Genomic DNA, 23844 nt, shown 5'->3' on the forward strand with positions numbered 1-23844 from the left:
GTTGGTGGGCACAATTATTATACATTTTTTAACAATTTCCCTAGATGCTAGAACACCAATTTACACACATCATCCAAAAATTGTCCTGCCAATACTGTAACGTGACATAGCTACCGTATTAGAGCCTGCAACAGTACGTCCAACTCTACACCAAGACTTGTTTTCATTAGTTGCTATTTCCCTCCATGGTGGCATATGAACTTCAGACTGCTACTTGGATCTATTCCTAAAATTCCCGTTGAGTAAGAACACAGTGCCATGAGATATGATAGGACAGGTGTTTTGCACGTGGCCCTACGGGAAGCAATGAGTACAGCATGTTATCGAGGTGTCGTATGTCAACAACCCATACTCGGGGCCTCTTGGTTTGCCGGCTAGCAGTATTAGCAGGTAGATAGTTTAGTCACGTTAACCAAGTCATTAATTTAAGAAAACAGTCAGTCGTGCATAATTCTGCAAATAACATGTAATTGTGTCAAGAAATGTGTATAGCATCTGTAGCCTACATCTTAATGTAAAGGCTGTCCCAATGACCCAGTGGATAATGTGGTTCATGAAAAACAATGAGGGATCTTTTCAGCTGGTACATACGCGTCAGTTGGTTTGGCAGTAGGCGGCCTATGGCTTGATTCCTGCCTTGGTGGATTTGGTGGGATCAGTCTGGTTGGGGGTGGATTTGCCCTATACTGGCCTGTTCTTCTTCCTAGAGCTGTGGTGGTGTTGCTGGCTTCACCCGGTGCAGTGGCATCATGGGTCTCACTGAGGCTGCGTTCGATAGCCAGCTGCATCAGCTCATCATCTGACAGGTTGCTGTAGAGACTGTAGTCATCAAAACCCAGCGTGGGGCCCGCTGTGGAGCCAGGCATGGCCATGCTGGCAACTGCCATGTTAAATCTCGAGAGAAAAAGAGAGCATGCAGTTACGTATTATGCATTATGTCCACCAAGTTGGATCTTGCGAGACCCATTCCTAAGCACACCAAGCAAAAATATTATTTTACCCAAATTACAAAATTACATATTGGTTTTAATTGCGTAGTTAAATTATGTTAATTTAAGATGACTTGGACATGGAAGTGTGAAAATGCTAATATCAGGGATATTACAAAAAAACTTGGCCAGGTAAATAAAACTAAAGCATAGACTGCTGTCTAACCTGTCCATACTGCTTACAGGGTAGGGATATCAATATATAATTTTGTCCTGGGTTCAGTGGCAATTTTAGAATTTAAATCTTGGTGGGGCAAACAATAAAAACACTAAACAATACATTAATTGCACTATAACGTTGACAAACTGCCCGTAAACTGTTAAGGCCTACATAAAGCAGTCCCAACACCTTACCACTGCTACACCTGGCTTCAACGGAGTCTTGTCTGGCAGCGAAACAGTTAATTCAGCCTCATTTATTGCCTTTTAAAGAAACATAGCTGGCATGGCTGACTTGCTTGAACAAATATGGTTTCTACTGACAATTGAGATGTACAAACTATGGCATATGGGGACGACAAGCAGATAAGAGGCAATCCGTAATTTTGATTAAGACATTCATGAGCGAGCGACAAGAGACGTAGTCAATAACTATTTGTTCAGCACTTTTGAAATGTACAGCGACAGAATTCAGAACATGGACCGTTCTTACAGTGTACTACTATCACTAGCACTGTCAAAGCTATACTGCTGCCTGTGACTGGAACGAATTGCAAAAATCGCTGAAGTTGGAGACTTTTATCTCCCTCACCAACTTCAAACATCTGCTATCTGAGCAGCTAACCGATCGCTGCAGCTGTACATAGTCTATCGGTAAATAGACCACCCATTTTTACCTACCTCATCCCCATACTGTTTTTATTTATTTACTTTTCTGCTCTTCTGCACACCAATATCTCTACCTGTACATGACCATCTGATCATTTACCACTCCAGTGTTAATCTGCAAAATTGTAATTATTCGCCTACCTCCTCATGCCTTTTGCACACAATGTATATTGACTCCCCCCCCTTTTTTTCCTACTGTGTTATTGACTTGTTAATTGTTTACTCCATGTGTAACTCTGTGTTGTCTGTTCACACTGCTATGCTTTATCTTGGCCAGGTCGCAGTTGCAAATGCGAACTTGTTCTTAACTAGCCTACCTGGTTAAATAAAGGTGAAAAAATAAATAAATAAATACACAAAACATTTGCAAACAAGCACACACCAGCCACGAACAATGTGTTTACAATACCGTGTTGGTGAAAATGGACCAATTTATTTATTAGGGTGAGGCACATGGGCTACTAACAGCTTACTACACAACATACACTTAGTATTACTTTCTTAGCTACAGTATACATATCTCACTGGCATCCTACATAATTTATGAAGCAACATAAGACATTTTTGGACTCATGTTGTGATGTGCTTGAACAGGAAAGTGTCACGGCTGTCCTTCATGGGTAAATTTTGTCACCAAAGAGAAAGATGCCGGATTTACAATTCCGAGTTGAATGACTGTTCAAAAGGTATTATTCCTGACTTCCCAGTTGCAAAGCTTGCAGTTAGCCACTGTCACCGATTCCTTACAAACCACTCATTGTTGAATTTGAAATCTCCAAACTGTTGTGTAATGTTTATGTCCAATGGCCGATGAGCACTGATACGTTTTAACTATATTTTCTCTTCATTATTTCTCTTCATATGACAAGGATTAAAAAGGATTTGCCAGTAGACTTGATTCATGATGATGACTGCTAGCTAGGATTGTGAAAGTAAGATGTTGACATGATCAATCAAAGCTGCTGTACATATAACGTGAATTGACATCATTTCTGTGGCCAATGACCTTGAGCCTTCTTGGAAGGGCACTACTAATGTAACTCTATGGCAGCACCCAAAGGGCTCACATTATTGATGTATACCCTTACTAAAGGCAGGTGACGGTGTCCCCATGAGTGACAGAACACTGAGCCAATCACGGTGCAATGCTGAGCCAATCACGGTGCAATGCTCCTGTTTTCTGCTGGCCTGCCCCACCACCACAGAAAGCACCTAGCTAGGCTGAAACACCTGCATTTTGGAGCTGTCTGTTTGTATGCGGCTTTATTAACTCAATTATATATTTATTTATTTTTACATTGTTTGCAAACTGATATGTGACAAGTATTAATGCCAAAATAACATGCAAAAGAAGCACAATACCATATAATGACAATGCAAAAACTGTTAAGACATTTTAGCAAATGTTTATAAAAAAAAGAACTGATATCACATGTACATAAGTATTCAGACCCATTCCTCAGTACTTTGTTGAAGCACCTTTGGCAGTGATTAAAGCCTCAATTCTTTGTGGGTATGGCGCTACAAGCTTGGCACACCTGTATTTGGGGAGTTTGGTTGGGGAGTGTCGCTGCACAGCTATTTTAGGGTCTCTCCAGAGATGTTCAATCGGGTTCAAGGCTCTGGCTGGGTCACTCAAAGGCGTTCAGAGACTTTTCCCGAAGCCACTCCTGCACTGTCTTGGCATTCAGGCCAAAGAGTTCAATCTTGGTTTTGTCAGACCAGATAATCTTGTTTCTTATGGTCTGAGAGTTATTTTAGGTGCCTTTTGGAAAACTCCAAGCGGGCGGTCATGTGCCTTTTACTGAGGCATTGCTTCCATCTGGCCACTCTACCATAAAGACCTGATTGGTGGAGTGCTACAGAGATGGTTGTCCTTCTGGAAGGTTCTCCCATCTCCACAGACTAACTCTAGAGCTCTGTCAGAGTGACCATCGGTATCTTGGTCACCTCCCTAACCAAGGCCCTTCTCCCCTGATTGCTGAGACTGACCGGGTGGCCAGCTTTAGGAAGAGGCTTGGTAGTACCAAACTTCTCCCATTTAAGAATGATGGAGGCCACTGTGTTCTTGGGGACCTTCAATGCTGCAAAACATTTTTGGTACCCTTTCCCAGATCTGTGCCTCGACACGATCGTGTCTCGGAGCTCTACGGACAATTCCTTCGACCTCATGGCTTGGTTTTTGCTCTGACATGCACTGTTAACTGTTAACTTTATAAAGAAAAGGTCTATGCCTTTCCAAATCATGTCCAATCAATCTATTTTATCACAGGTGGACTCCAATCAAGTTGTAGAAACATCTCAAGGATGATCAATGGAAACAAGATGCACCTGGGCTCAATTTTGAGTCTCATAGCAAAGGGTCTGAATACTTTCCGAATATACTGTAGAATCATCATTTTCAAACCTTTACAGTTCTTTGCAAATATTGTATGCTCCCCAATAAAATGGGAAATGTGTTTTTACACTTTTACTATTGCTCAGAAAAAGAGATTGATATTACTTGTTAAACATTGTTTCTCAAAATGTAGGGGTAAAAATTGACACCTCTAAAGATTCAAAAGCTTAGTATTTGTGCCCAATAGAAATTAATGATAAATAATCTATTGTATCATTCTGGAGTCACTTTCATTATAAATAATATGTATATAAACACTTCTCCATTAATGTAATCCTGAATGAATCATGAATAATAATGAGTAAGAAAGTTACAAAGGGTCAAGGACATGCTAAACTCTCATCCTTACCAATAACAGGGGAGGTTAGTATGTCTTGGGGATATGATTTTTTTTTTTTTACCTTTATTTCACTAGGCAAGTCAGTTAAGAACAAATTCTTATTTTCAATGACAGCCTAAGAACAGTGGGTTAACTGCCTGTTCAGGGGCAGAACAACAGATTTGTACCTTGTCCGCTTGAACTTGAAACCTTCCGGTTACTAGTCCAACACTCTAAACACTAGGCTACCCTGCCACCTCTTTGACCCTCTAACTTTCTCACTCATCATTATTCACGATTCAGTTGGGATTGTCCGTAATCATGGTAGCATTCAGATTAATGTAAAAGTGTTTAGAAACAAATTTTATTCTTATTTATAATAAAAGTGACTCCAGAATAATATAATACAATATTTATCATTCATTTCTATTGGGTACAAAATAATCTGAAACAACTAAAACGAACTGCAAATGCATCCGACAAGTTAGTAGAGTCAGAAGCTTGATATGGTCATTGCGTGCTAGGAATATGGGACCAGATGCCAAACTTTTACTACCTTATTCACAAGACTCTTTAGGGGTGTGAATAATTTTGAACCCTACATTTTAGGGAAGAAATACAACTTGTTTAACAATCTCTTTCTCTGAGCAAGTGAATAAAATAATATAAGTTCCCCAATTTCTTTGAGCATACAATATACTGTAGCTCAGTATTTGAAGTATTTATACAGTCATTATTGCTCATCTTTATCAAGGATGTCAGTCATTTTAGACACCACTATTTCTCAAGTAAGGAATTAGAACAAGCACACTCAGCATTTGAAGTGAAAAATACTTAGAAAAATAGAAAATAAATACTCTGTTCTATAAATTGTTTTGTCACGTACTGTTCATTCATTAATTCATTCAAACAATCAGGCATAGTCTTCAACACACCTTATTGCCAAATAAGTTGCCCTACATACTTACAAGTGCCCAGTTGAAGGGCGGCGTATCATTTGCTCCATATAAGATGTGTTTTGCAAGTCATAAGACAGCTACAGTATCCCATTAGCCCATTCGCAAATATCGCCCTGCATGCAATGTAGATACAGTTTATAAATAGACCTGCAAACCAAAATCCCATGGGTCCATTGCACAGGACTGTTTTAGGCTCTCAAGTACATATGTATTAATGTACTCACTTCTGAACATTGGCTGGCAGGCAGAAACTGCAAGAGCAAAGTAAAGGAACATATGTACAGGTGGGCTTGTCAATTAAGGCGAACTCCCTTTGAACACATTTACATTACATTTAAGTCATTTAGCAGACGCTCTTATCCAGAGCGACTTACATGTCATTCAAATCGATAGATTTGAAGAAGAACAAAATTGAATGTTGTATTTAGGTTGGCTAATGCTGGAATTATGTTAGGATTGGACAATGAAATGAGGATATGCTCCCCTTCTAATAATTAAAGGATTTCTGAAATAACTAATGGAGTGTACTACTTCTAATAATATTTCTAAAATGCTCATTACCATTGGGTCCATGTAGAAAAAATGTCAATAGCTAACAAAAAAATAAGAGTGCACCAACGTTGTCAAATAACAATTTTACATAAAACTATGTCTTACCTTTCTCCCAAACTTTTACTGTTTTCCTAAAAAAAAGTGTCCAAGTTTTCCTCTTTGGTTAGTCTCCCCTACGAAGACTTCTCCACTTCTCTGTCAGTGGAGGTTTCTGAAACTGGGATTCTGATCGAGCAGTCTGGGATATTTCTTGAGGCATCTGATAGGGCGGAGGGGAGGGTCAAATTTTCATCCACCTCCTTCATAGCTCAGAATGCTCCTGGGGGGGAGCTGGCCCAGTTTTTTTTTGAAGAGGGACGGATAGTACTGAACAACAGAACAAATAGTTGGAAGTCTTGGCGTAATAAATTAAACACGTTTATTTGTCACGTGCACAGGACACAGTGAGTGTAAATGGTACAGTGAAATCCTTACACACAAAAAATAGCAAGGTTGAGGAGGAGCTAGCAAAACGGCCAGCATCCCATCTTGTCTAATAATAATGTGGTGAGTATCTTCATCAGGTAATGTGACTCATCCAAATTCATACATATTAGAATTGAGTGATATTGTCTGTGTTCAATGTAAACCAACTGGTGTGAGTAGTCCCAAGTACAGTGTTTTGGATTGTAGTCCTCCTGTGCTAGGTCAATCATCTGCTGAATCTGGGTCCGGTTTTGTTGTTGCGACTTGTTCCTTATGTTGAGTAGTCTGGTATTGTCTTGTGTTACAATCACTGCAAAGAGGTGTTAAAATTCATTGCGGATGCCTGTTCCTTATTTTTAGACGACAACAAAAAAGGGTCACGTTTATTGACAAGGTAACCTTCCCATTGTGTTGGCAGGCCAATCTGCATCATGTGTTAGTTTAATTCTGAACCTTGTACACTTTACATGTATTCTCGTATGAGGGAAAGGTCACAGATACCCCACAGGCTGGATTCCAGAATACCAGCCACTAGAGTTACAGTTGTATCATCAGTAAGTCTTTTAATACCCTGTTGAGTGTAGAGCTTGGGGGTTAGTTTAGCACTAACCTCAGTACTATGGTTATGGGTTAGTAAAGTACTTGCTTAATTGTTTGTTGTGGTGCAGAACAAGAAGTTAAATACTGTTGCAGAAAGCCTGGCGTTGACAGAAAACACAAATTATATACTTTTTTTCTTTTAGCAGCCACTAAATCCAGGCTAATCCAGAAGCAATTAGAGTTAAGTGCCCATTGACAGATCTAGTCAACTCTGGGATTTGAACCAGTGTCCTTTCGGTTACTAGCCCAACATCCTTAGCCAGTAGGCTACCAGTTGCCCGGTTTTGCCTACAGTATCAAAGTGGAAATATAAGTGTGAAAATTACATTGGTTTCCTTACCCTGTAAGGAGTCTATGGGACAAGGTATGACAGAAATCCACGTGAAACGCTAGCTGAGCAAGATTTTTATTGAGTTTATTTTTTATTTGATTTCACCTTTATTTAACCAGGTAGGCAAGGTGAGAACAACTTCTCATTTACAACTGCGACCTGGCCAAGATAAAGCAAAGCAGTTCGACACATACAACAATACAGAGTTACACATGGAGTAAAACGAACACACAGTCAATAATACAGTAGAAAAATAATTCTATATACAATGTGAGCAAGTGAGATGAGATAAGGGAGGTAAAGGCAAAAAAAGGCCATGGTGGCGAAGTAAATACAACATAGCAAGTAAAACACTGGAATGGTTGATTTGCAGTGGAAGAATGTGCAAAGTAGAGATAGAAATAATGGGATGCAAAGGAGCAAAATATATAAATACAGAAGGTAAAGAGGTAGTTGTTTGGGCTAAATTATAGATGGGCTATGTACAGGTGCAGTAATCTGTGAGCTGCTCTGACAGCTGGTGCTTAAAGCTAGTGAGGGAGATAAGTGTTTCCAGTTTCAGAGTTTTTTGTAGTTCGTTCCAGTCATTGGCAGCAGAGAACTGGAAGGAGAGGCGGCCAAAGGAAGAATTGGTTTTGGGGGTGACCAGAGACATATACCTGCCGGAGCGCATGCTACAGGTGGGTGCTGCTATGGTGACCAGCGAACTGAGATAAGGGGGGACTTTACCTAGCAGGGTCTTGTAGATGACCTGGAGCCAGTGGGTTTGGCGACAAATATTAAGCGAGGGCCATCCAACGAGAGCGTACAGGTCGCAGTGGTGGGTAGTATATGGGGCTTTGGTGACAAAACGGATGGCACTGTGATAGACTGCATCCAATTGATTGAGTAGGGTATTGGAGGCTATTTTGTAAATTACATTGAGGATGGGTAGGATGGTCAGTTTTACAAGGGTATGTTTGGCAGCATGAGTAAAGGATGCTTTGTTCCGAAATAGGAAGCCAATTCTAAATTTAACTTTGGATTGGAGATGTTTGAGACTGGAAGGAGAGTCTAACCAGACACCTAGGTATTTGTAGTTGTCCACATATTCTAAGTCAGAACCGTCCAGAGTAGTGATGTTGGACAAGCGGGCAGGTGCAGGCAGCGATCGGTTGAAGAGCATGCATTTAGTTTTACTTGTATTTAAGAGCAATTGGAGGCCACGGAAGGAGAGTTGTATGGCATTGAAGCTCGCCAGGAGGGTTGTTAACACAGTGCCCAAAGAAGGTCCAGAAGTATACAGAATGGTGTCATCTGCGTAGAGATGGATCAGAGACTCACCAGCAGCAAGAGCGACATCATTGATGTATACAGAGAAGAGAGTCGGTCCAAGAATTGAATCCTGTGGCACCCCCATAGAGACTGCCAGAGGCCCGGAAAACAGTCCCTCCGATTTGACACACTGAACTCTATCAGAGAAGTAGTTGGTGAACCAGGCGAGGCAATCATTTGAGAAACCTTTTTTGAGTTTGTGTTGCAGGAAGCAAATTTCTGCTTGAAAAAGCTAGCATTGGCTTTTCTAAATGCTTGTGTATATTGGTTTCTCGCTTCCCTGAAAAGTTGCATGTCACGGGGGCTGTTCGATGCTAATGCAGAACGCCATTGGATGTTTTTGTGTTGGTTAAGGGCAGTCAGGTCTGGAGAGAACCAAGGGCTATATCTGTTCCTGGTTCTAAATTTCTTGAAAGGGGCATGCTTATTTAAGTTGGTCAGGAAGGCATTTAAAAAAATTTAAAAAACAGGCATCCTCTACTGACGGGATGAGATCAATATCCTTCCAGGATACCCTGGCCAGGTCGATTAGAAAAGCCTGCTCGCTGAAGTGTTTCAGGAAGCGTTTGACAGTGATGAGTGGAGGTCGTTTGACCGCTGACCCAATACGGATGTAGGCAATGAGGCAGTGATCGCTGAGATCTTGGTTGTAGTAAACAGCATTGTAAACAGTGTATTTCGAGGGCAAGTTGGTTAGGATGATATCTATGAGGGTGCCCGTGTTTATGGTTTTGGGGTGGTACCTGGTAGGTTCATTGATAATTTGTGTGAGATTGAGGGCATCAAGCTTAGATTGTAGGATGGCTGGGGTGTTAAGCATGTTCCAGTTTAGGTCGCCTAGCAGCACGAGCTCTGAAGATAGATGGGGTGCAATCAGTTCACATGTGGTGTTGAGAGCACAGCTGGGGGCAGAGGGTGGTCTATAGCAGGCGGCAACGGTGAGAGACTTGTAATTAGGGAGGTGGATTTTTAAAAGTAGAAGTTCAAATTGTTTGGGTACAGACCTGGATAGTAGGACAGAACTCTGCAGGCTACCTTTGCAGTAGATTGCAACACCGCCCCCTTTGGCCGTTCTATCTTGTCTGAAAATGTTGTAGTTAGGGATGAAGATTCCAGAATTTTGTGTTGTTTTCCTAAGCCAGGATTCAGACACGGCTAGAACATCTGGGTTGGCAGAGTGTGCTAAAGCAGTAAATAAAACAAACTTAGGGAGGAGGCTTCTAATGTTAACATACATGAAACCAAGGCTATTACGGTTACAGAAGTCTTCAAAAGAGAGCTCCTGGGGAAAAGGAGTGGAGCTAGGCACTGCGGGGCCTGGATTCACCTCTACATCACCAGAGGAACAGAGGATGAGTAGGATAAGGGTACGACTAAAAGCTATGAGAATTGGTCATCTAGACCGTCTGGAACAGAGAGTAAAAGGAGGTTTCTATGGGCGATAAAATAGCTTCAATGTATAATGTACAGACAAAGGTATGATAGGATGTGAATACAGTGGAGGTAAACCTAGGTATTGAGTGATGATGAGAGAGATATTGTCTCTAGAAACATCATTGAAACCAGGTGATGTCATCACATGTGTGGGTGATGGAACTGAAAGGTTGGATAAGGTATAGTGAGCAGGGCTAGAGGCTCTACAGTGAAATACACCAATAAACACTAACCAGAACAGCAATGGACAAGACATATTGACATTAAGGAAAGGCATGGTTAGTCGAGTGGTCATAAGGGTCCTGTGAGTAATGAGGTTGGTTGGGGTCACGGCGATTCAGACAGCTAGCCGGGCCATCGGTAGCAAGCTAGCATAGGATGGAGGTCTGTTTTTAGCCACCTCGTGCGTTTCTGTCGGTAGATTAGTGGGGTTCCGTGTGGTAGAGGGGATCAATCCAATTGGCAATATAGATATAGTTATAGTGACCCAAGAAAAATTGTCCGATAGACCTATTCAGATAGCAGCCAATAAGACAGCTAACGATTAGCGGGTAGCAGATGGGCGTTCAGGTAATGTTGTGATGGAGGGGCCAGTTGGATAACTCCCTTGGGCAGATAACGTCGGTAGTCCAGTCGTGAAGGCCCGGTGGGGCTCCGCGTTGGAGGTATAACGGGTCCAGATAGGTGATTGTAATCCAGGAGTGGCTGATGGAACTCTTCCGCTGGCAAGCACTGGAATAAGTGATGTTTGCTCCGGGATCGATGTAAGCCAATAGTCACACGGATAGCAGCTAGCTAGCTGCAAGATCCAGGTGTAAATGTCCAGAGCTTGTGGTTGAAATCTGGGGATATGGAGAGAAAAATAGATCTGGTATGTTCTGGTCTAAGTCGCGTTGTACAAAACTGCCGATAGCTTTTCGAGCTAAAGGATAGCTGATGACAACAAACCGTGGTTTGTGCTTCTGGCTAGCTTCTGGCTAGTTTCTGACGAGGACAAAGGACGTCTGACTGCTATGCCATCTTGGGTAAGATACTGACTGTTAGAACTGTTAAAGCTCCATTGATTGATGAGGAATTGAAAAACGGTTTGGTTGAAAGAGATGGGGCAGGGAGGGAGGGAGGGAGGGAGGGAGGGAAGGAAGGAAGGAAGGAAGGAATGAGAGTACAGACTGATGGCCATCGCAATGAGTGAGTCCAAGGAGAGATTGTCGTCTCAACAAGGCCAGTTCCGTCTGGACCTCCTCGCACAGACCTCTTCTGAATAGTGTACGAAGTGCCAGCTTGTTCCATCCTCTGGATGCTGCCACTGTCTGGAAGGTGAGCGCATACTCGGCAGCCGTCTGGTCCCCCTGCCTTAATTGGAGTCGGCGCTCACCCCCCTCTCTGCCCTCCGGTTTATGATCAAAGTTGCATTTGAACAGAGCCATGAACTCCTCATATGAATCTATCGCCTCCTCTCCTCTCTCCCAGTAATAGTACCAAAAGATTCGAAAAGGCCATTTTCTCAGAAGTGAGTTCACAAGTTTATCAACTTTCAAAGCAAAATTACTTTCCCATTGTTCCTTAACTGTTGTGTATGATATGGCATGGTGTATCTCTGTATCTCTGAATACCATTTTAAATGTTTCTACGTATGACCAATTTGAGCCAGTTGTTTGCATAGTTAACTTACACACAGCTCTGACACACATGCTTACCCCACCAGACATGCCACCGGGGTCTTTTCACAGTCCCCAATTCCAGAACAAATTCAAGAAAGTGTACAGTATTATATAGTCATTATTTCCATCTCATATTGCTCAAATAAACAGAAACCCTGATTTTTTAAAAAATAGATGAAACAACACCTCTTGGCACAACGCCTCACCCCTATTTGACCTAGATAGTTTTTGTGCATTTATTGATATGTAATCTAAGTGTGCCTTTAAAATAATTATGACGTTCTGTCGTTGAGCTGTTCATGTCTATTAAAGTTCTGTATTATGTCAGGTTTCATGTTTTGTGTGGACCCCCAGGAAGAGTAGCTGCTGCTTTTGCAACAGCTAATGGGGATCCTAATGAAATACCAAAACCAAATAGTGCATGCCGAAATGCGGGAAGATATGGGCACCTGCTAAAAGTCCCGGCCCAATGCTGATATGCTGAGTGCCTCACATTGTTACAATATGAGAAGGTGTGTTGATGAATGACCGCCACTTCTATAAGCATGAGTGTAATTTGATAATGTGACATTCCTCAATCAAGCATGGTGCGCTGAGTGCCAGATACAAACATTTGCTGATGTGTTTAGATGAAATAATATCTATGCTTGTACGTAGAACTCAAGCACGTGTAACGGATGTGAAACGGCTAGCTTAGTTAGCGTTGTGCGCTAAATAGCGTTTCAATCGGTGACGTCACTTGCTCTGAGACCTTGAAGTATTAGTTCCCCTTGCTCTGCAAGGGCCGCGGCTTTTGTGGAGCGATCGGCAACGATGCTTCGTGGGTGACTGTTGTTGATGTGTGCAGAGGGTCCCTGGTTCGTGCCCGGGAATGGGAGAGGGGACGGTCTAAAGTTATACTGTTACACACGCATGCTGTAAAACTACTTAAATAGTACTTTCAAGTGTTTTTAATGAAGTACTTTACACCACTGGCTACCTACAAACCAATTAGCCGTGATGTAAACCAATGAACAGCAGACAATGAGCCTGAAAATCCCCCAAAAGTACATGGATGGGAAGCATCCATAGCAAAACCTGTCCTTGAGGGTCAACTGGGGTCAACAACCACAGATAATGAGGTTGAGATCAGGCACTGTTTCAACAACCATAGTAAAAGTGTTACCCCTCAATCACACCGACGGTGTCATTGTGCAAAATGGTACGGATTATCATCTGGATATGTGTGCAACAAAAGTTCAACATTCTCCTTCTGCTACCATTTCTGTCAAGCATTCTATGCATACAGTTTGATGCATATGTTCGATAAATCCAATATATGCACCACACAACGCACTTCAACTGCCTCTGCATTGCAATGCTGCAAGGCAAACTCAGCGTTCCATTGGAAATTAATGTACTTCTGGTGTACCAAAATGCAAAGACGCTGTCAGTGTGATCAAGGCGTTTTGAAACTGGGTGCTAACCAAGCACACACTGGTGCCAGATGAACCTTGCATACTAGCAGTAAAGGAACCCATTGCTGGGTAGCCTTAATATGCAAAGAGGTGGTGATTGTGGGACCAACTATTGTTAATTGGGTAGGATGTTTGAAGCTTGCATAGAGAAGCATTTCCCAGAATCAATTCAGGCAAGGTGTAACCCGGTTCTTAAAAACTGAAACTCCACCTGTAACAATGAACAGGCAACATAAATGAAGCTAAAAGTCACAGTTCTTGTTTGATATATTATTGGCCACCCTGCCACTTGGTTTGCTGCTTGGAGTCTGGAGAATAAAACCATTATTCGAGATGAAACTGATTGCAAGGACTGGCTCAACAGATCAAGTTATTGCGAAACAGGTTCATAGCAAGTCCTATATTGCACTAATAGTTCCTTAAAACAAACTCACCTTTATACATGCATAAATATCAATAATGTATTTATAATGCATTACATAACAGGTAACTTAAGAAGTGTTAGCAAACTTGTTTGTGTCTCCCAAGCTGACACGAGACATTCCTGAAATACTTCACGATGGTATTTCTGTCACTCCTGCTCTCCCCTCTGGCACTCGAGGGTGCCAGGCTGCCCTTCATTACGCACACCTGATACCATCATTACGTGCAGCTGCGCAATATTGGACTCACCTGGACACCATTACTTTATTGATTGCCCTTCTATATCTGTCTGTTCCCCATGTCAGCATTATTGTCTTTATGTAATTTCGTACCCCCTGTCCATACACTGTTCTTGTTTTGGTTTGATGTCCATTTTCCAGTAAATGTTCACTCCCTGAACTTGCTTCTCATCTCCAGCGTCGAACCTTACAATTTCGAATAGTGTTTAGTAGAGCTATGCATTTCTAAGACTTCATCTGAATTATAATAAGGGATAATGTTTGAAAGTTTACTTCAAAGAAAAGGTCAATATGATGTACAAGATGATGCTATGTAAGTTGTTTACCTGAGTTGGTCAAAGGTCAACTTGGTCTGAAGGCTTCCCCTTATTCTTGTTCCGCCCCTCTTTTACATTATGTCCTAAGCACACACAGTGTCACGCCCTGGTAGAAGTATTTTGTGTTTATCTTCATGTATTGGGTCAGGCCAGGGTGTGGCATGGGTTTTTGTATGTGGTGTGTATATATTGGGTTTGTAGCTAGTTGGGTGATCTAGCAAAGTCTATGGCTGTCTGGAGGGGTTCTCAATCAGAGGCAGGTGTTTATCGTTGTCTCTGATTGGGAACCATATTTAGGCAGCCATATTCTTTGAGTTTGTCCTGGGTGATTGTCCTGGGTGATTGTCCTTAGTGTCCTTGTTCCTGTCTGTGTTAGTGTACACAAGTATAGGCTGTTTTGGTTTTCGTTACATTTATTGTTTTTTTTTGTAGTGTTTGTATTTAGATTTGTGTTACGTTTGTTTATTAAAACATGGATCGCAATCTACACGCTGCATTTTGGTCCGACTCTCCTTCACACCTAGAAAACCGTTACACACAGACACATAAAACAAACTCATTTTCAGATACTCAACCTTGTTTATTTTTTTTATTTTGTCCAAATACAAAACACAGACTGTACATTTTCTACAAGTTCCCAATCAACATCAAAACTATAATTTAATTTCATATTACATTGTTTGAACACCAGATATATACAGCCTGATGCACGTCAACTCTGACCTCAACTACTGTAGTAGATCAAATAAAATAATTTACTTTTTAAACAAAATTTTAAGACTTTGTTTACAGTGTTTGTTTTTGTTTTTAGACATTGTATGGCTGTGCTTTAATGCTTTAAGCAAGCACTGGTGATAGCATTTAGCATTGCATGAGTCATAATACATCTGTCAATCTGCAGTATCCATCAATAATTTTACTTCAGTCTATTTTTTATTTTTTTAAAGTTTAAATAAAACACTGAAATAGCTCCACCCACCTATGGCAACCAACCAAACTACACAATACAAATAACTATATCACTTCAATTATAAAACAGATGGTTCCGTATTGATAATTTGATCTGATTGCCCAAGAAGCGTTCCAAGCTGTGCTTTATTCTCCGATGCCGTCACATCTACGAAGCAATTTCACTTTCTGTTAGTGTAAAAAAAATCTCACTGCGCAGGGTAAACATGAATTTAGTAGGCCATAAGAGTCAGTGTGGCTGTTGCTAACCAAACCCAAGGATTCTACACTCTTCGAAAAAAGGCTTCCAAAATGGTTATTTGGATGTCCCCATAGGATAATCTCTTTTGGTTCCAGGTAGAACCCTTTTGGGTTACAGGTAAAACCCTCTGTAGAAAGGGTTCTACATGGAACCAAAAGGGTTCTTCCTGCAACCAAAAAGGGTTCTTTAAAGGGTTCTGCTATGGGGACAGCCGGGGAAACCTTTAAGGTTCTAGATAGAAAAAAGATGCTAAGAGTGTACCTCTAAAATATTAAATGTATACATACAATGTACAATAGGTTCATTAAAATGTTATTCTTGCCATTCTAATATCAAATCAAGCCTATTAAACAGCATGCAACTGGGCAAAGATACATTCCCTCTTCATCTCATTTGGCTTATACAATATACATTTTTTTTTATTGGAGACGAATCATGGAATCGACAAATGAAAAATAGATTTTAGACATTCAGTCAATCTCCCTTTTTATAGTTAAGGAACTTGATTAGTATTGGTGGGAGGGGCAGGGTGTCAATGTGCCTCAGTCTGGGGATTCCAACCTGCTGACGGATCTTCAGCCTACACAGCTTCATCAGTGAATATGGTGGCACTGAAAGAAAGTGCAAAGAAGTTGCTTATTAAAGGGACTGTGCGATTGGAGAGCAACATATTTATCTGGTTAAGACACATGAGAATAGGCAAGGTAACAAGTATGCAACAGTACAAAAATAAGGGCATAACCTTAGAAAATAAATACTCATGAGCAACCTGACATTATGCAGACATATCCCATTGACACCCATGCTTAATTTGCAACGAAACTTTGCGATACATGCTAATTTCTCAAGGTAATTGACCCTAAGTGAACCCAGACCCTAATGATTATATCATGGTAAATGAAATACTCCAAGCTCTGTTATTAGTGGAGATCGCTGTCATAAGCTCACTTACTTGCTTTCACTTTGATCCCTGCCCAGTCATGGTTGCTATCCAGGTGCTCAATCAGCCGGGAGCAGAGTTTCACATGGCCAACATAATCTAGGAGCGTGTCTATGATGGGTCCAGCCCAGCAACTTATCGTCGGATCGTTGATCGTCTCACAGAACTGAAAATAAAGGGTTCAAATTCGATTCAAACAACAGCCAATAATAGGTGTATTGAGCTGAGATGGAATTGGAAACTAATAGACCAGCAAACTGTCTGTATTGCATATTAACCCAACCTACCTGGATGTACATGTTGATTGGAGCTTCGTCCTCATCGGTAGCGTAGCGCAAAGTTTCAGTGAAGCCTCTGCCTCTACTTAAAGTTTTCAGGGGTGGGTGTGGCTTGCTGCCATATGTGCAGTCGAAACAGGAAAGGGCATCGCAGCCATTGTCCATCAGATACTTCAGGATTTGTGAATACTTCATACCGAGCATGACTACTGCCGGGAAGGAGCAGGGGTGTGTGAGGATGGATGCGTTCATGTTAGCTCCATGCTCCACCAGCACTGTGATCATTTCCATGCAACCCCGCCTCACAGCGATAAGAAGAGGGTTGAACATGTCAAGGTTGGGGTTAGCGCCGGCCTCCAGAAGCATTTCTGCGGCCTCTAGGTTGTTGTTGGCGACAGCGAAGTAGAGCGCTGTGCTGCGACGGTCCTCATACATTTTGGATCGGTCTTCTTCCAGCTGGAGATTGACGTCATATCCTCCCTTGATAAGCACTTCTAGAATCCAGTCCCTGTTGTGCTCAGCAGCCAGGTGGAGGGGACTGATGCCACTGCATTGAACTTTGGCCTTACTTGTGGCAGGGATCAGCATGGATACAATGCTACAAAAGGGAAGCAAAGAGATCACTTTTCACACTTAAATTATTATTTTTTTCAAAGAGAAATCAATGCTTTGAATTAACCAATCAATTAATTCACTGCACTCACTCAAAATGTCCTTTCTGGACAGCAACATGAAGAGGCAGGAGGCCAGACTTGGTTGTTCGGTTTGCATCTGCTTTCTGAGATAGAAGCAGTTCCACAACTTCCTTGTGACCATTCTTACTTGACTCGTACAAGGGTGTTGCCCCATCACATGCCTGGCAGTTCATATCAACCCCTACAATACACAGGAGAATAGTCCAAATGAATACAATGTTGAAATACTGGAAAAGTGACAACACTGTAACACCCCCAGCAACAGATCGTCTGGATGCTCAGCCTCAATTCGTTGGTTATTTTTTAATCTATTCATGGCGTTGTAAGGAATGGAATACTTTCTTCAAGATATAGGCATCCGATACTAGGAAACCCAATAGGTTTTGAACATAGAAGTCATTTTCAGGTTCAGTTTGGGTTGTAGGATTTCATTGTCATGCCATTGGGACTATTTAATGGATCAACAATTGTATGTGTTTGCACACAGACACTGTGCCGTTCAAAGTCATAAAGGGTCATGCATTCCCAAAAGTGTATTCAATAAGGGCTTGTCATGACCTGTTTCATGACTTTGGACATTATTGACATGATTTGAGGATGGATAAAGTGATATTGCTTATTTAATATAATCAATTCAAATAATCTTTAAGTTGGTTGTCAAAATTTGAAAACTTTACCTTTGCTAATCAGGAAAGACAACACCTTCACTCCCCCGTTCTGTGCTGCCGTAAAGAAAGGGTCTATCCCGTAGATATTGGCTGCATTAAGCTTGGCACCGGCATCCAACAACATCTGGCAAATTTCCACGTTATCATGCCCGGCTGCTTCATGGAGAGGTGTCACACCCTGAACGCAAGCCTTGTTCACTGAGGCTCCATACTTTAGGAGGTGGTCTACAATCTCTGCATTGGGCTTCCCACAAGCTGAAAACGGAATGTGAGAAACAACACAGATAACTTTGGTTGGATTTGCTGTTGTAAAACATAAACAGTGGTAGACTTCACCGGTATGACCAGTAACCTAGCTTGAGACCTCAAAACTTGTGTTCGCCCCAGAGCTAACACAGAGTTGAGTCATACAGACAACCTGGCTGCGTTTCCTATCACACTGTTGACTATTGGACCTCTTGACAGAACAGCTTTGAAATCAGTTATTTACCTTTCAAGAGTGGTGTTTCTCCATCGTTATTGGCAATGTTGGGATTTGCACCTCTGTCTAGAAGGCACTCCACACAATTCACATGGTGAAAGATGGCAGCCAAAAGAAGTGGGGTCTGATTGCATGTACCACATGTGTTCACTATCCCAGGATGGGCTGTGGGAAATATAACAGACCCAAGCACGTTAAAAACAATCAGCACGTACTGATAAAGGGTCTTCCTGAGATTCAGGAAGATAAAATAATGGTTTAAAAACTAGAAACCATTCTCAATTACACTTTTCTTTGTTTCACCCTCACCTCTTAATATAATCTTGAGGCATTCTTCTTGACCGTAATATGCAGCTTCGTGTAGAGAAATCCATCCATCCTCATTTGGTACAAAGAGACTCTTTGGATTGCATTTCACTATTTCTTTTAAGGCCTTTAAATCACCATTCTCAATCACAGGCACCAGGGGTCTCACATCTCTAAGGCATGGACAAAGATTAAGGGGAAAATGGTCATAAAATGTTGGCAAGTTAAAAAATGTAAGTGCCTTTGAATGGGGTATGGTAGTAGGTGCCAGGTGCACCGGTTTGTGTCAAGAAGTGCAACGCTGCTGGGTTTTTATACTCAACAGTTTCCTGTGTGTATCTTGAATGGTCCACCACCCATAGGACATCCAGACAACTTTTGTGCAAAGCATTGGAGTCAACATGGGCTAGCATCCCTGTGGAAAGCTTTCGACATCGTGTAGAGTCCATGATGAATTGAGGCTGTTCTGCGGGCGAAAGGGGGGATGCAACTCAATATGAGAAAGGTGTTCCTAATGTTTGGTATAGTCAGTGTACACTGAGTGTACAAAATATTAGGAACACCTTCCCAATATTGAGTTGCACCCTCTTTTATCAGAACAGCCTCAATTCGTTGAGACATGGACTCTACACTCAAACCGGTGCGCTTGGCACCTACTACCATACACTGTTCAAAGGCACCTAAATATTTTATCTTCCCCATTCCCCCTCTGAATGGCCCAACATACACAATCCATGTCTCAATTGTCTGAATTTTAGAAAAAACCGGAGAACACCATCGTGTTCGTGAGAGTCTCCCCTTTCCACAGTTTGTAGGTCAAACCGTTCAGATGCTACAGCCGTTTTTGTGAGAAGACAAATTTTCGTGAATGTCGCATGGTATGACACCGCTCTAGTTCTCCCACCTTTCGCCGCAGATGCGGAAGTGCAACACTGGCGGATGCGGTGGATTGAGACGCATCCAATGCAAGAAAAACTGCTGGGATGTTTTTGTTATGTAACTTAGAATGACACACCGGTGTGTCAATCGACTCTAGGGGGTTAAAAGGTGACATCAATGAGGGATCATAGCTTACCCCTGGATTTCCCTGGTCAGGCTATGTCATGGAAAGAGCAGATGTTTCTAATGTTTTGTACACTCAGTGTATCTCATGTCATGTAAACATTATCCTCATCAGGAGACACTATTGTGGAACCCCTGTGTTACTGCTGTCCCTGTTAGAGAGAGCTGTCACCCACCAACTGATTTGTACTGTATGTTTGGCATTTTGGAATTATAATAAACCTGCTGTATTTATACTCATCCTATCTGGCATACATATTGTTAAAATAAGATAAAGGGTTGACAGACTCACATAATCTGGTCTGCTAAAGGTGGGTTTGCAGGTGAGGGGTTTGGAGGTGGGTTGGCTGGGTTCGGGTTGGCTCTGGGAAAGTCATACATGTGCCTTGTTGCAGAGGGGTGCCTGACATTAGTCATAAATTCGTTGGTGGTAAATTGGTTTGGCTGGTAATTGGGTTGCCAATACACAGGTGGGGATGATTGAATGGCGTTAATGGAGTTGTGTTCCTCAGTGAGGCTGCGTTCAATCGCCAGCTGCATCAGCTCCTCATCTGACAGGGCGCTGTAAAGACTGTAGTCATCAAGACCTCTAGGGGTGCCCATCCTTCCAGGAATGGACATGCTTGCCACAGCCATGGTTGATCTATTTGCAAGGATACAAAAGTCATGACAATGAAATTCACTAAAACTGAACTACACTTTTAAAACACGATTCAGTATGCAACCAATACCACTAACAGCACGTGCATGTCAAAGTAAAACTGCTAAAACTATTTTTTAATATTTATATATGAATGTCAAGACTGTGAGACATATTGCGTACTGCATGTGCTATTGCCAAAGAGGTAATTCAAAACATTTTTGAGTTTAAAGATTGAGGATAAAACCTTTTGCAAAGTCAGTGTTGTGAACATAGTGTGGATACCAACATGTTTCAAACAGACCACCATAGTCCCTGGGCCCAAGAAAGCGAAGGTAACCTGCCTAAATGACTACTGCCCGTAGCACTCACGTCTGTAGCCATGAAGTGCTTTGAAAGGCTGGTCATGGCTCACATCAACACCATTATCCCAGAAACCCTAGACCCACTCCAATTTGCATACCATCGTAACAGATCCACGATATGATGCAATCTCAATCCCACTCCACACTTCCCTTTCCCACCTGGACAAAAGGAACACCTATGTGATAATTATTTTAATTGACTACAGCTCAGCGTTCAACACTATAGTGCCCGCAGAGCTCATCAATAAGCTAAGAACCCTGGGAATAAACACCTCCCTCTGCAACTGGATCCTGGACATCCTGACGGGCCGCCCCCAGGTGGTAAGGGTAGGTAACAACACATCTGCCACGCTGATCCTCAACACAGGGGCCGCTCAGGGGTGCATGCTCAGTCCCTTCCTGTACTCCCTGTTCACTCATGACTGCACGGTCACGCACGACTCCAACACCATTTTTAAGTTTGCTGATGACACAACAGTGGTAGGCCTGATCACCGACAATGACGAGACAGCCTTTTGGGAGGATGTCAGAGACCTGGCCGTTTGGTGCCAGGACAACATCCTCTCCCTCAATGTGATCAAGACAAAGGAGATGATTGTGGACTACAGGAAAAAGAGGACCGAGCACACCCCCATTCTTATCAACGGGGCTGTAATGGAGCAGGTTGAGAGTTTCAAATTCCTTGGTGTCCACATCACCAACAGACTAACAAGCACACCAAGACAGTTGCGAAGAGGGCACGACCAAACCTATTCCCCTCAGGAGACTGAAAATATTTGGCATGGTCCTCAGATCCTCAGAAGGTTTTACAGCTGCACCATTGAGGGCATCCTGTTAGGGCACTGGTTGCATCGCCATTGAGGGCACTGGTTGCATCACTGCTTGGTATGGCAACTACCCTACAGAGGGGAGTGCGTATGGCCCAGTATATCACTGGGGCCAAGCTTCCTGTCATCCAGGACCTCTATACCAGGCAGTGTCAGAGGAAGGCCCAAGAAATTGTCAAAGTCTCCAGCCACCCTAGTCATAAACTGTTCTCTCTGCTACCACACGGCAAGCGGTCCAAGAGGCTTCTAAACAGCTTCTACCCCCAAGCCATAAGAATCCTGAACATCTAGTCAAATGGCTACCCAGACTATTTACATTCTACAGGTTGGTAGAATCCCCCCCCTCTCTTTTACACCGCTGCTACTCTCTGTTGTTATCATCTATGCATAGTCAACTTAATAACTCTACCTACATGTGCATATTACCTCAACGAACCAGTGCCCCCGCACATTGACTCTGTATTGGTAGCCCCCTGTATATAGTCTCGCTATGTTATTTTACTGCTGCTCTTTAATTACTTGTTACTTTTATTTGTAAAAGTAACTTTTATTTTTTAAATCTAAGAATTTCACGGTCTACACAAAACGAATTCGGCGCATGTGACAAATAAGATTTTATTTCACTTTTCTTTTTTTACCTAGCACTAACACAATTTTACAGAAGAGTATTAGGGCCAGGTGAAGAGAAAAAAATAACTTTATTCACAAAATGAAATTTTGACTTAATTAAAAAATGTAAACTTTATTCTCAATTTCAACTATTTCAAGCATTTTGAGTTTTTAAAGTACTATCCATGCAACAAATAAAATCACATCACTGGTTATTTATCGCTTCACTTGGCCCTAATATTCTTTCGTACATTTAACTTAGAAACCAAGCTCTTGATAAGTGTTAGTACTGGGATTTACCAAAAATCAGCACATCATACAATAGTAATCCTTCTGTCCTTAGTGGTCCTTCTGTGGCTCAGTTGGTAGAGCATGGCGCTTGTAACGCCAGGGTAGTGGGTTCGATTCCCGGGACCACCCATACGTAGAATGTATGCACACATGACTGTAAGTCGCTTTGGATAAAAGCGTCAGCTAAATGGCATATATTATTATATTATATATTAATCCTATATCAAACCGACGGGAGGGTACTTTAGCCAAAAGCTAACCTATGACAACAAAAACAAAACTAATGGTGAAGAATGTCCTTAGTTTTTGGTTATGATAGAGTAAGACAGCGGTACCAATCGCATTACATCATATTCCTCCAAATGAGTTAATCATTTCATAAATTGAAATGAGAGAATCATAAACTGTATACCACATGCTTAGGTTGATTCATGGCTTGTCTTGATGTGATTTCTCTACAGTAACTATGCTATTATACAATTATAAACAGTAATTTAACCATTAATTTCCGCAAAGTCATTGTTTTGTGTACCATTGTTCTTTGGATCTGCGGTTACAGCTTAATAATAACATTGTAGCTGGTGACCAAATAAACAAAATCATGTGGTTAAAGGCAACTTAGTGTAAAGTGCAATTGATGAAAGCATGCATGCTGTCCCTATACAGTTGAGTAATAACATGGCTGTTAACATAAGCAAAAAGTAATGTGACTGAAGGCAACTTGAGTAAGGTTAAAGGAATACAAACCCTACTGGCATGCTATACCTACTTTGTAGTGCCTGCAGTGTGCAGTCAAAACACTTTAACAGTAGACCAGCAGTTATCAGATTGCAGTCCTCGTGAGGGGATGAGGATTTGAAAATGTCTTACACTCTGTGTTGTCCTCCAGGCGAATGAAGAAAAAGCAGCAGCTCAATGTTATTGACATATTCCAAAGGGGGTCTTGATTTCATTCTTTGAAAAGCTGACCCTTGATGGCAAACTTTGCTTCCATGTGTCGCTCAGAATAGGAATGCCCTACTTCAGATATGGCACGGTTGATGCTGACACTTAAAGTGCCTAGAGAACGGGGGAAACCAAACATAAACTTGTGCAAAACACACACTATTGTGGAGAAAGGCCCAGGTTTCTCCCAAGGCTGTCAATTTTTAATTTTTAATATATTTTTATTTCACCTTTATTTAAC

At 41.8% G+C, this 23844-nt stretch overlaps 2 protein-coding genes across 4 annotated transcripts in view; both read right to left on the reverse strand.

The window, feature by feature from the left end:
• The window catches only part of asb2a.1 (ankyrin repeat and SOCS box containing 2a, tandem duplicate 1), a 32918-nt gene extending 26611 nt beyond the window's left edge, over nt 1-6307 (reverse strand). For 2 of the 3 annotated variants that reach the window (XM_035793974.2, XM_035793972.2), the window contains exons 1-2: nt 5503-5619; nt 592-894 (exon numbers count right to left, since the gene is read on the reverse strand). In XM_035793974.2, coding sequence (XP_035649867.1) covers nt 592-894; nt 5503-5540 — 341 coding nt within the window. In that variant the 5' untranslated portion in view covers nt 5541-5619. Of the gene's footprint in view, nt 1-591; nt 895-5502; nt 5620-6150 lie in introns of those variants that run through there. The other variant, XM_035793973.2, reaches the window with a different exon arrangement.
• Nucleotides 6308-14851: 8544 nt separating this feature from the next.
• On the reverse strand, nt 14852-23641 carry LOC118398534 (ankyrin repeat and SOCS box protein 2-like). The gene is made up of 9 exons (XM_035793975.2): nt 23428-23641; nt 20219-20569; nt 18868-19037; nt 18568-18723; nt 18087-18332; nt 17419-17590; nt 16724-17312; nt 16449-16602; nt 14852-16107 (listed from the first exon to the last, which is right to left on the reverse strand). The coding sequence occupies exons 2-9, from the start codon at nt 20560-20562 to the stop codon at nt 15971-15973; spliced, it is 1968 nt and encodes a 655-aa protein (XP_035649868.1). The 5' UTR covers nt 20563-20569; nt 23428-23641; the 3' UTR covers nt 14852-15970.
• Nucleotides 23642-23844: the final 203 nt, after the last annotated feature.

The sequence above is a fragment of the Oncorhynchus keta genome, chromosome 19 (assembly GCF_023373465.1).
Source record: "Oncorhynchus keta strain PuntledgeMale-10-30-2019 chromosome 19, Oket_V2, whole genome shotgun sequence".
Lineage (NCBI taxonomy): Eukaryota > Metazoa > Chordata > Actinopteri > Salmoniformes > Salmonidae > Oncorhynchus > Oncorhynchus keta.

Bases quoted from the DNA above. Each gene is read 5' to 3' on its own strand.
- LOC118398534 (XM_035793975.2), bottom strand. From the start codon at position 20,562: ATGGCTGTGGCAAGCATGTCCATTCCTGGAAGGATGGGCACCCCTAGA. The intron at 17,313-17,418 runs GTGAGTGCAGTG...TCCCTTTTGTAG, and splicing joins GTCCAGAAAGGACATTTTGA to CATTGTATCCATGCTGATCC. The intron at 16,108-16,448 runs GTAAGTGAGCTT...ACTTTCTTTCAG, and splicing joins AGGGATCAAAGTGAAAGCAA to TGCCACCATATTCACTGATG.